Source organism: Sebastes fasciatus, assembly GCF_043250625.1.
Source record: "Sebastes fasciatus isolate fSebFas1 chromosome 16 unlocalized genomic scaffold, fSebFas1.pri SUPER_16_unloc_1, whole genome shotgun sequence".
Taxonomy (NCBI): domain Eukaryota; kingdom Metazoa; phylum Chordata; class Actinopteri; order Perciformes; family Sebastidae; genus Sebastes; species Sebastes fasciatus.
In genome coordinates this window covers 17,912-30,411 of record NW_027428127.1, presented here as the reverse complement: position 1 = coordinate 30,411, position 12,500 = coordinate 17,912, and the positions used below count along the sequence as shown (strand labels likewise).

The following is a 12,500-nucleotide window of genomic DNA, read 5'->3' as shown; positions in this document are numbered from 1 at the left end:
GTATTGTTGGTGTAGCAGCTTGTTAAGGTGGTATTGTTGGTGCTGCAGCTTGTTAAGGTGGTATTGTTGGTGCTGCAGCTTGTTAAGGGGGTATTGTTGGTGTAGCAGCTTGTTAAGGTGGTATTGTTGGTGCTGCAGCTTGTTAAGGTGGTACTGTTGGTGTAGCAGGTCTCTGTCTGACCGGCAGTAGAGATCTGAAGTGCTAGCCTGTAGTTGTTAGCATGCTAACCTGTAGCCGTTAGCAGCGTAGCTCTCCTGGTACACCGTAACGTTGTTGTAGTTGTGGACCTGTGCTGTCGTCGTCCAGTGCTGGTTCCTGATTGGAGGATAAGCCTCCATCACAAACGTCAGCATCACATCTCGACCTTCGTACACCTCCACGGTGCTGCTGCCGCTGACGTCAGCGCCGCCGTAAGCGCCGCCGTCAGCGCCGCCGTCCCCGTCCCCGTCCTTTCTGTCGGTGCTAACGTTAACGATCAGTTCCCCGTACACCTTTAGGGAACCGCTGCTAACGTTAGCTTCTAGCTCTCCTTGCACCTCCATCCCCACGCTGCTAACATTAGCAGCCGGGTCCTCAAAGACCTCGATGGGCTTGGTGTTAGCGTTAGCTAGCTGCAGGTAGATCCTCAGGTAGGGCCCGTCTGGTGAGGAAGACGAGGAAGAGGAGGAAGAGGAAGAGGAGAGACAGTAGAGATTAGTCTACAGTCAGTCTGCCCACAGTTCCCATCTCTTGTTTCCAGCAGCTGCTCTTACTTTTGCTCTAGACTTCCTCCTGTGCAGACGCTTCGCTGAGTTGCTCTCTGCTTTGCTTTCTTTTTATCATTGCTATGCTTATCTTTCGCTACTAAATTTTGGAAAACGGGTCCTGGATACTTACAAATCACTGGGAGTTTAATTTATGAAAGAAACTGAAGGCTACCACTGTTTTAAAAACTGTTTTACTTTGTGAGCGCGGCCTATCAGCAGCACAAGCCTGTACTATAGTGAACGGGAGCGAGGTGCTTGGCTAAAGCTAATCAGCAGCAAGATGCCTCCCTTCTCCACGGATGACTACTACAAACTTCTACAGAAGATAGCAGTGCTGGAAACAAAGATTATCCGGCTCGAAGTGAATGCGGAGGTGAATGGACTATGTGGGAATGAAACCACTCTACCACTGACTCAAAACAGTGGACTGGAACAGGCTAATAGAAAGCTAATTAGCACCAACAAGACCACCAAGAATCCAGAGGGCAATAAATCGACTAGTAGTCCTCCCTGGAACGCTCTTGGTGCAAAGCCAAAGCGTAAATCATGTCCCTGGGAAATGGGAGGAAAACTTACAGGCAGAACCCAGCACCCTCAGATATATGATGCGACCGGCTGGCCTGCATTAGCATCCGAGCATAGTGCCTCATCAACCCCTGTACAAAGTAAGGTCCAACCGTGGACAACTGTGAAAGGAAGGATGAGTAACAAACCTCCCCAACAAAGAAGTTTGCAACTGGAGAACAGATTTGCTCCACTGTTGCAGGACCCTGGATCTCGATCTGATGCCCTGGATAATCTCAACTCTTCACACAGCAGGGTAAGAACCAAAAGCAACTCTGAAGGTAAAAGGCTACAGGGAAAGCTAACAACTGGGCCTCAAACTCAAACTCTGATTGTGGGTGATGCTGCTGTTAAAGATGTGAAAAGCATGTGGAGTAAAGACATCAAAGTACTCTGTTTTCCCAAAGATATGGTCTCTGATCTGGCAGAAAGAATCCTGGATATTGTGACTGCACACCCAAATGTGAAAAATGTGGTATTGCACATTGGGTCGAATGATGTTGTGAAGCAACAGTCTGAAGTGCTGAAACGGGACTTTACTGGTCTGCTAAACACGGTCAGCTCTGTGAATGCTCAGGTGTTTATCAGTGGACCCCTGCCGCCGATCAGAAGAGGAGTCGAGAGATTCAGCAGATTGCTGGGACTGAACACATGGCTTTCAACAGCATGTAAATCCCACTCAGTGCATTTTATTGACAATTTTAACTTTTTTTGGGACCGCAGACATCTCTTCAAGGCAGATGGACTCTGCCTAAACAAGTCAGGAGTAAAATTGTTCAACTCCAACCTATTCTACTTCCTGCGTCATTCATCTGTTCCCTCTGCCAAGGACGCGAGACAAGAGGAATCACCACTGGACGAAGACACAACACAATGTGCCAGGGGACCTCAAGGAGAATCATTTCACCCCCCACCACAAGCCAGCCCTGGGATACAGCAGAGACAAGAGGAGGCGTCCTCATCCTCGCTTATCACCCTTTCTCCCTCATCCCCCCTCTTGGAGTTCACTGACCACATGAAGGAGCTGGTCAATGCTGGAACTAAACTTACTCCCCGCCCTACACCCATTTTCTCTCCCATGATCCCCCCACGAGGTCGACCTCGAACAACTTTGGCACTATCTCCACAAGCACGACACCCACCACCTCCATCCCCTCCACAATGGAATCAGCCTCTGTCTCCGCAGCCTGATAAGGATGTTCCTTTACAAAATGTTGCAAGCACAGATTGATATGTGCTGGGTCCAAGCTTCAAGGCTAATGATACACATGACTGTTTCCAGGAAAAGCTGGGGCCCTGTGTGATGAGAGCTTCTTCTATCTCAGTTCTAATAAGTAGTAGAAAAAGAGGATGGTGAATCTGCAAAGAAACAGGAAGATTTTTACTGATTGTGCTAATTTATCAAATTTAGCATTGATTCCTTGCCGGCCAAACCATGTCCCAAAAAATAATAATAATGCTTCTAGCACATTAAAGCTAGCCCTGTTAAACGTCAGGTCTTTGGCAGGAAAAAGTTTTTTAATCAATGATTTCATTATTGAGCACAAGCTTGATTTTATGTTTTTAACTGAAACTTGGTTAGACCAAAATAACAGTGCAGCTGTTCTTATCGAGTCAACTCCTCCCAACTTTAGTTTTATGAGCGAAGCTAGAATGCATAAGAAAGGAGGTGGAGTTGCCATGTTGTTTAATGATTCTCTCCAATGCAAACAGATATCTTATGGACATTTTGCTTCTTTTGAATATGTCGCTCTTCAGCTGAACTCCTCTTCTCGAGCTTTGTTTCTCAATATCTACAGGCCACCTAAATACTGTGCAAACTTTTTTGATGATTTTACTGAACTGCTGTCTGTAATTTGTGTTGACTTTGACTGTGTAGTCATTGTTGGTGATTTTAACATCCATGTTGACAACCAACAGGACAGAGGGGCCAAAGAACTGTGTCAGGTTCTTGATAACTATGGAATGAGTCAGCATGTGACGGAGCCCACACACAATAGGGGACACACTTTGGACTTAATCATATCAAAGGGCCTGAACATTTCCAAGGTTGTAGTGATGGATGTTGCTCTGTCTGATCATTCCTGTGTATTCTTTGAGAGTACTCTTCCTGTGCACAGAAATGATAAGACAGAGGTAATCACAAAAAGGTATATCACTGAAAATACCAGTGATCAATTTGTTCAGGCTTTCTCTTCCACACCCACCCTCCCCTGGACCTCTGTCAATGAGCTTGTAGATAATTTCAATTCTAAAATTACAAATGTTATTGATACCATTGCACCCAAAATGGTGAAGATTGTCTCTGGTAAGAAAAAATCTCCATGGAGAAATACCATGTTGGTAAGAAATGAAAAAAGAGTGTCGAAAAGCTGAACGCCAGTGGCGGAAAACAAATCTACAAGTTCATTATGACATCTATAAAGAGAGACTTTGCATTTATAATTCAGAACTGAAAAATGCAAGGCGGTCCTTCTTCTCTGACATCATCACCAAAAACAATAACAATGCACGTGCCCTGTTTGCTACTGTCGACAGGCTAACAAACCCTCCTGTGTCAGTAGCCTCTGAACTTTTATCCTCCAGGGCCTGCAATGAATTTGCTTCCTTTTTTACAGAAAAAATTCACAAAATCAGACAAGCAGTCACTTCCTCCATAGCAGGTACAGGATGTTTGTTTCCCCTGCGTCCACTTAAACCTGGCGCAAATACCATGACACAGTTTTATCCAATAAATCAGACATACCTGGAGGAAATCATACAACATCTAAAATCCTCCTCATGCTGCCTTGACATTCTGCCAACAGGCCTTTTCAAAAAAGTATCAGATTGTATGGTCTCAGAGCTTTTACAGATTGTTAATGCATCTCTTGTTTCAGGAGTCTTCCCACAGGCCCTGAAAACTGCTGTCATCAAACCACTCCTCAAAAAGAACAATCTGGACTCATCAGTAGTAAATAATTACAGACCGATATCAAATCTTCCATTCTTGTCTAAAATAATTGAAAAAACAGTTTTTCAAAAATTAAATAGCTTTCTGGCACTAAACAACTCTTTTGATGTCTTCCAGTCAGGTTTTCGACGAAACCACAGCACTGAGACTGCTCTTGTTAAGGTCTTCAATGACATCCGATTGAACACAGACAGTGGTAGAACTACGGTTTTAGTTTTACTGGATCTCAGTGCTGCATTCGACACGGTTGACCATAATATATTACTAGACCGGCTGGAAAACTGGGTGGGTATTTCTGGCATAGCACTCAGCTGGTTTAAATCCTACCTAAAAGACAGGGACTTCTTTGTGTCTATAGGTAATTGCAAATCTGAGCTGAACAAAATCACATGCGGAGTTCCCCAAGGCTCCATCTTGGGGCCTCTTTTGTTTAACATCTACATGCTCCCACTGGGTCAGATTTTTGAGAACAACAAAATAAATTACCATAACTATGCAGACGACACACAAATTTACATAACTCTATCACCAGGAGACTACAGTCCAATACAAGCACTGAGTGAGTGCATTGAACAAGTCAATAATTGGATGTGCCAGAATTTTCTTCAGCTGAACAAAGACAAAACTGAGGTTGTAGTTTTTGGAGCCAAAGAGGAAAGATTAAAGGTTAGTGCTCACCTACAATCTGTGATGTTAAAAAGCTCAGACCATGCCAGAAACCTTGGTGTAGTCATGGACTCAGACCTGAGCTTTAACAGCCATATTAAGACAATTACAAAGACAGCCTTCTATCACCTGAAGAATATAAGAAGAATTAGAGGACTGATGTCTCAGCAGGATTTGGAAAAACTAGTCCATGCATTTATCTTCAGCCGACTTGACTACTGTAACGGCGTCTTTACCGGTCTTCCTAAAAAATCGATCAGACAGCTGCAGCTGATTCAGAACGCTGCTGCTAGAGTCCTCACTAAGACCAAGAAAGTGGATCACATCAGTCCAGTTCTGAAGTCTCTACACTGGCTGCCTGTCTCTCAGAGAATTGATTTCAAAATACTGCTGCTGGTTTACAAAGCACTAAATGGTTTAGGGCCAAAATACATTTCTGATCTTCTGCTGTGTTATGAACCATCCAGACCTCTCAGGTCATCTGGATCAGGTCTGCTTAGTGTCCCCAGAGTCAGAACTAAACATGCAGAAGCAGCGTTCAGTTTTTATGCACCAAATATCTGGAACAAGCTCCCAGAAACCTGCAGGACCGCTCCAACTCTCACTTCTTTTAAAACAAAGCTTAAAACTTTCCTGTTTGCGGGTGCCTTTTATTCTGACACTGCACTATAACTTTTACTCTTTTGAGTTTTATGCAATTTTAGCTTCTATCCTAGCTTTTATTTTTAGCTTGTTTTTATTTTCTAATCTTTAATGTTTTAATGTTTTGTTGAAAACTAGAAAGGAGGAAAGCTGCCTTTTTGGTAAAAGCTAAAAAGAGGAAAGCTGCCCTTTTAGTAAAAGCTAAAAAGAGGAAAGCTGCCCTTTTGGTGAAACTAAGAGGAGGAAAGCTGCCTTTTTGGTAAAAGCTAAAAAGAGGAAAGCTGCCCTTTTGGTAAAACTAGAAAGGAGGAAAGCTGCCTTTTTAGTAAAAGCTAAAAAGAGGAAAGCTGCCCTTTTGGTAAAGCTAAAAGGAGGAAAGCTGCCTTTTTAGTAAAAGCTAAAAAGAGGAAAGCTGCCCTTTTGGTAAAGCTAAAAGGAGGAAAGCTGCCTTTTTAGTAAAAGCTAAAAAGAGGAAAGCTGCCCTTTTGGTGAAACTAAGAGGAGGAAAGCTGCCTTTTTGGTAAAAGCTAAAAAGAGGAAAGCTGCCCTTTTAGTAAAAACTGGATGTTTTTTGCATTTTGTCGCAATGTTCTTGAATGTTTCTGTAAAGCACTTTGAATTGCCCTGTTGTTGAAATGTGCTATACAAATAAAGCTGCCTTGCCTTGCCTTGCCTTGCCTTGCCTTACCCAGAACTGTGAGGTGTGTGGTTGCCGTGGCGACTCCGTCCTCGTTGATGGCGGTACAGGTGTAGGTTCCGCCGTGAGTCCGGCTGACATTAGAGACGGTCAGAGTCCTGTCTATGTGCAGACGGGAGCTCCTGTATTCTTGGCGGTTGATGACGTTCAGAGTCTGGAACCAAACAGACAAACAGTGAGTCTCTAAACAGGAAGTGAGTCACGAGGAAGCACACGCAGGTGACCTCTGACCTTTAGGTGTGGGTGTGTCCAGGTGACCTCTGACCTTTAGGTGTGGGTGTGTCCAGGTGACCATGTACAAATGGGAGGGGTTACTGGTCAGACAGGTGACCTCAAAGGTCTCTCCTTCCAGACGGACCACCTCGTCCTCACTGACAGCCAGACGGGGAGGACCACTGGGCCCTGCAGACAGACAGGTAGAGAGACAGACAGGTCACCGGGGAGACAGGTAGAGAGGCAGACAGGTAGACAGACAGACAAGTAGACAGACAGACAGGTCACCGGGGAGACAGGTAGAGAGACAGACAGGTGGACAGACAGACAGACAGAGAGACAGACAGGTCTTACTGCGGTCCACCAGCAGGGAGACAGTTTTGGACCTGAACTGTCTTCCGTCCTTCCAGCCTGAACAAACGTAGCGTCCGTTAAAGGACGGCTGCAGGTCTCGGATCAGGGCTCCTCTCCGGGGGTCAAAGGTCACGGTCATCCCCTGGGGCAGGCTCCCGGTGCTGTCCTCTGATTGGAGGGTGAGGTTAGTGACGGACGGGTCAGTGAGCAGACACTTGAACAGGAAGTCCTGGCCCTCCTTGAGATCGTAGGATCTGCGATACGACGTGACGAACACGCTGGAGTTGACAGCTGGATCTGAGAGAGGGGCATTATGGGAAATGGAGGTGATGAGTAACTATTGTCAGCAGCAGGTGAGTCCTGAACAAGTCTATGACAGTCTGCAGGCCCAGAGGGGGACGTTCGGATCCAGATCTCTGCTACTCTGGCAGGGCGGGTAGCCTCAGCTAGTCTTACCTGTGACATACAGGTGTATCCAGGTGTCCAGGTGTTCCAGGCTCCGGTTGGTGTACCCACAGCGGTACGTCCCGGTGTGTCTGGGGTCCGACTTCTTTACCACCAACGGGTCCAGCTGTTGGCCCTTGTACAACAGATTGAACGCCGTGGTGGACCAGCGGACCGAAAGGTCACCATGACAGCTGAGGTTGAAGCCGGAGCCGGCCTCCAGAACCACCTCGGTTCGGTTCGGCAGGAAGTCGGAGTTCAGACGGATCAACGGAGGATCAGGAGGATCAGGAGGATCTGAAACAAACCGACAGTGAATCAGTTCAACTACTCAATATGTCGTTAGTATCATTAGTCCCGTGAATCACGTGAGTCGTTAGTATCATTAGTCCCGTGAATCACGTGAGTCGTTAGTATCATTAGTCCCGTGAATCACGTGAGTCGTTAGTATCATTAGTCCCGTGAATCATGTGAGTCGTTAGTGTCATTAGTCCCGTGAATAACGTGAGTCGTTAGTATCATTAGTCCCATGAATAACGTGAGTCGTTAGTATCATTAGTCCCGTGAATCATGTGAGTCGTTAGTGTCATTAGTCCCATGACTAACGTGAGTCGTTAGTATCATTAGTCCCATGAATAACGTGAGTCGTTAGTATCATTAGTCCCGTGAATCATGTGAGTCATTAGTGTCATTAGTCCCGTGAATAACGTGAGTCGTTAGTATCATTAGTCCCGTGAATCATGTGAGTCGTTAGTGTCATTAGTCCCGTGAATAACGTGAGTCGTTAGTATCATTAGTCCCGTGAATAACGTGAGTCGTTAGTATCATTAGTCCCATGACGGTAGTATCATTAGTCCCGTGAATCATGTGATTCGTTAGTCCCATGAGTCGTTAGTATCATTAGTCCCGTGAATCATGTGATTCGTTAGTCACATGAGTCGTTAGTATCATTAGTCCCGTGAATCATGTGAGTCGTTAGTATCATTAGTCCCATGACGGTAGTATCATTAGTCCCGTGAATCACGTGAGTCGTTAGTATCATTAGTCCCGTGAATCATGTGAGTCGTTAGTGTCATTAGTCCCATGAATAACGTGAGTCGTTAGTATCATTAGTCCCATGAATAACGTGAGTCGTTAGTATCATTAGTCCCGTGAATCATGTGAGTCATTAGTGTCATTAGTCCCGTGAATAACGTGAGTCGTTAGTATCATTAGTCCCGTGAATCATGTGAGTCGTTAGTGTCATTAGTCCCGTGAATAACGTGAGTCGTTAGTATCATTAGTCCCGTGAATAACGTGAGTCGTTAGTATCATTAGTCCCATGACGGTAGTATCATTAGTCCCGTGAATCATGTGATTCGTTAGTCACATGAGTCGTTAGTATCATTAGTCCCGTGAATCATGTGAGTCGTTAGTATCATTAGTCCCGTGAATCATGTGATTCGTTAGTCCCATGAGTCGTTAGTATCATTAGTCCCGTGAATCATGTGATTCGTTAGTCCCATGAGTCGTTAGTATCATTATTCCCGTGAGTTGTTGGGTCACTAGTCAGTGAAGTTAACGTCAACCACGACCGTTCCTAAACCTAACTTCCTGTGAAAACAGAAGTTTATTTTGAAAGGACACTATGTAACGAGTGTATATTGACACGCTGTCCCCGGTCCGTCCTACAGTAACTCTACGGTGTGTCCTACAGTAACACTAGAGGGGTACTCCGTCCCCGGTCCGTCCTACAGTAACACTAGAGGGGTACTCCGTCCCCGGTCCGTCCTACAGTAACACTAGAGGGGTACTCCGTCCCCGGTCCGTCCTACAGTAACACTAGAGGGGTACTCCGTCCCCGGTCTGTCCTACAGTAACACTAGAGGGGTACTCCGTCCCCGGTCTGTCCTACAGTAACACTAGAGGGGTACTCCGTCCCCGGTCTGTCCTACAGTAACACTAGAGGGGTACTCCGTCCCCGGTCTGTCCTACAGTAACACTAGAGGGGTACTCCGTCCCCGGTCTGTCCTACAGTAACACTAGAGGGGTACTCCGTCCCCGGTCCGTCCTACAGTAACTCTAGAGGGGTACTCCGTCCCCGGTGTGTCCTACAGTAACACTAGAGGGGTACTCCGTCCCCGGTCCGTCCTACAGTAACTCTAGAGGGGTACTCCGTCCCCGGTCCGTCCTACAGTAACACTAGAGGGGTACTCCGTACCCGGTCCGTCCTACAGTAACACTAGAGGGGTACTCCGTCCCCGGTCCGTCCTACAGTAACACTAGAGGGGTACTCCGTCCCCGGTCCGTCCTACAGTAACACTAGAGGGGTACTCCGTCCCCGGTCCGTCCTACAGTAACACTAGAGGGGTACTCCGTCCCCGGTCCGTCCTACAGTAACTCTAGAGGGGTACTCCGTCCCCGGTCCGTCCTACAGTAACACTAGAGGGGTACTCCGTCCCCGGTCCGTCCTACAGTAACACTAGAGGGGTACTCCGTCCCCGGTCTGTCCTACAGTAACACTAGAGGGGTACTCCGTCCCCGGTCTGTCCTACAGTAACACTAGAGGGGTACTCCGTCCCCGGTCCGTCCTACAGTAACTCTAGAGGGGTACTCCGTCCCCGGTCCGTCCTACAGTAACACTAGAGGGGTACTCCGTCCCCGGTCCGTCCTACAGTAACACTAGAGGGGTACTCCGTCCCCGGTGTGTGTGATGCCGACGGCTGTGATCAAGCAGCAGTATTTGATGAGTTGGGAGAGAGAACGTGTCTCTTTAAAATAACTTCTATAAAACACAGACACACAAACATCTGGATGATTCAACATGACTTTATTTAAAATGAGACGAGAGGAAATACAATAAATCAACATGATCGTAAAGACAAAACTTCTATCGTTGATTTCATGAAACAGTTTTTATCTAATCAATTAGTTTGATGATCAGCACACTGGAGATGATTCTTATTGATTAACAGGTTAGTGGTCAACTGGTTAGAAACTAATGTAAATGATTGGCCAGCTGATTAAGAACAGATCGACCTGATTGGCCGGTTTAGAACATATTCCACTGTCAGTGCAATCGGAGCATCTCATTGGCTGCCTGTGGAGAATCGGAGCATCTCATTGGCTCACTCAGCGACAGGTTTCTTGATGACTTCCTGCAGATGGGTGGCGATGCGGGACGTCTGCAGCAGTAACGCCTGATGGTTCTCTACCAGCAGACTCTGGTGCCGAGCCACGTTCTGCAGGTCCTGGATCTGCTGGGAACCCTGAGGACACAACGTCACAACGCTGGTCACACTGGTTAAACTGGTTCACACTGGTTAAACTGGGTCACACTGGTTAAACTGGTTCACACTGGTTAAAATGGTTCGCACTGGTTAAACTGGGTCACACTGGTTAAACTGGTTCACACTGGTTAAACTGGGTCACACTGGTTAAACTGGGTCACAGTGGTCACACTGGTTAGACTGGGTCACACTGGTTAAACTGGGTCACACTGGTCACACTGGTTAGACTGGGTCACACTGGTTAGACTGGGTCACACTGGTCACACTGGTCACACTGGTTAGACTGGGTCACACTGGTTAGACTGGGTCACCATGGTTAGACTGGGTCACACTGGTCACAGTGGTTAAACTGGGTCACACTGGTTAAACTGGGTCACACTGGTTAGACTGGGTCACACTGGTCACACTGGTCATACTGGTTAAACTGGGTCACACTGGTTAAACTGGGTCAGACTGGTTAGACTGGGTCACACTGGTTAGACTGGGTCCCACTGGTCCCACTGGTCACACTGGTTAAACTGGGTCACACTGGTTAAACTGGTTAAACTGGGTCAGACTGGTTAAACTGGACCAGAGGTCATATGACCTGGAGATGATGCTATAACGAGCATGTGATCTGGTGTCAGCATGTGGACCCGTTCAGACGTTTCTTTAGCTCAGATCGGGTCGGAACGGTGAACCGGTGGACCGGCGGACCGGTGGAACCGGCGGAACGGTGGAACGGTGGAACGGTGGACCGGTTATGGTACATTTCAAGTCCAGACCGAGTCTGAAATGGGACGCCGCTAAAATTATCCCGCTTGATGTTTGACCTGAGCTCCCAGCACGCCGAGCAGCTGGACCACCTGAGTATAAACCAAACTAACCTGAGATAAACTAACCTGAGATAAACTAACCTGAGATAAACTGAACTAAATCCTACCTAAAGTTACACTAAACTAAACTAAAGCTTATTTAAACTAGACTAAAGTAAACCCACCTGAGTTCCCAGCGTGCCGAGCAGTTGGACCACCTGGCCCTGGCCCTTGGCGACCTCCTTCTGGACCAGGACCAGCTGTGTCAGCAGATCCAGGACCTCCTTCCTCCAGAGCTCCTCCGGCTGCTGATCCCGGACCAGTTCCAACAGCCCGGGGGCGGGGCCGACTTCTGATTGGTCGGGTGACTGGGCGGCGCCCATTGTCATGGCAGCGGGCGGGTTGTCATGGTGATCACCTGCAGTGAAGACGACTGAAGTCAAAACTTCAGTTTTTACACGACACGTACAGCATTCAGCTTCCTGTGGTTTTCAGAATAAAGGTCCTTAAATAGTCGAGTTCCAGAGGAAGTTTAGAGGTGCGTTTGCTTTGATTGACAGGTGTCTCAGCCAATGGCTGACAGGCGTCTCAGCCAATGGCCGACAGGTGTCTCAGCCAATGGCTGACAGGCGTCTCAGCCAATGGCCGACAGGCGTCTCAGCCAATGGCCGACAGGCGTCTCAGCCAATTGCCGACAGGCGTCTCAGCCAATGGCCGACAGGCGTCTCAGCCAATGGCCGACAGGCGTCTCAGCCAATGGCCGACAGGCGTCTCAGCCAATGGCTGACGGACACTACAGCCATGTTTTCATGATGTTAGGCTCGTCTCAGCGGCTCGGTCTGCTGCTACAGCTTTAATTATGTTAGTGACGCTAAAATAACGCTTAGACATTTGTCCTGGCACGGATAGGCACGGCACACCTCAATAAGTAAACACCACCAGAACACAGACCAAACCCCGTGAAACTAACGTGAAGTCGGTCCAGGTGACGTGGTCCAGGTGAAATGAAGCCGGTCCAGGTGACGTGAGGCCGATGTGACGTGAAGCCGGTCCAGGTGACGTGGTCCAGCTGACGTGGTCCAGGTGAAGTGGTCCAGGTGAAGTGGTCCAGGTGACGTGGTCCAGGTGAAGTGGTCCAGGTGACGTGGTCCAGGTGA

General features: G+C 47.4%; 1 protein-coding gene and 1 long non-coding RNA gene across 3 annotated transcripts in view; one reads left to right on the top strand and one right to left on the bottom strand.

Moving 5' to 3' along the window:
- Positions 1-12,500, bottom strand: part of LOC141763573 (macrophage colony-stimulating factor 1 receptor 2-like) — a 35,410-nt gene that overhangs the window by 15,084 nt on the left and 7,826 nt on the right. For both annotated transcript variants that reach the window (XM_074628029.1, XM_074628030.1), the window contains exons 2-6: positions 7,293-7,577; positions 6,837-7,133; positions 6,535-6,671; positions 6,261-6,423; positions 230-641 (exon numbers count right to left, since the gene is read on the bottom strand). In XM_074628029.1, coding sequence (XP_074484130.1) covers positions 230-641; positions 6,261-6,423; positions 6,535-6,671; positions 6,837-7,133; positions 7,293-7,577 — 1,294 coding nt within the window. The remainder of the gene's footprint in view (positions 1-229; positions 642-6,260; positions 6,424-6,534; positions 6,672-6,836; positions 7,134-7,292; positions 7,578-12,500) is intronic.
- Positions 12,239-12,500, top strand: part of LOC141763576 (uncharacterized) — a 440-nt gene continuing 178 nt past the window's right edge. The window contains exons 1-2 of the long non-coding RNA XR_012593092.1: positions 12,239-12,362; positions 12,399-12,426. This is a non-coding gene — a long non-coding RNA (uncharacterized LOC141763576). The remainder of the gene's footprint in view (positions 12,363-12,398; positions 12,427-12,500) is intronic.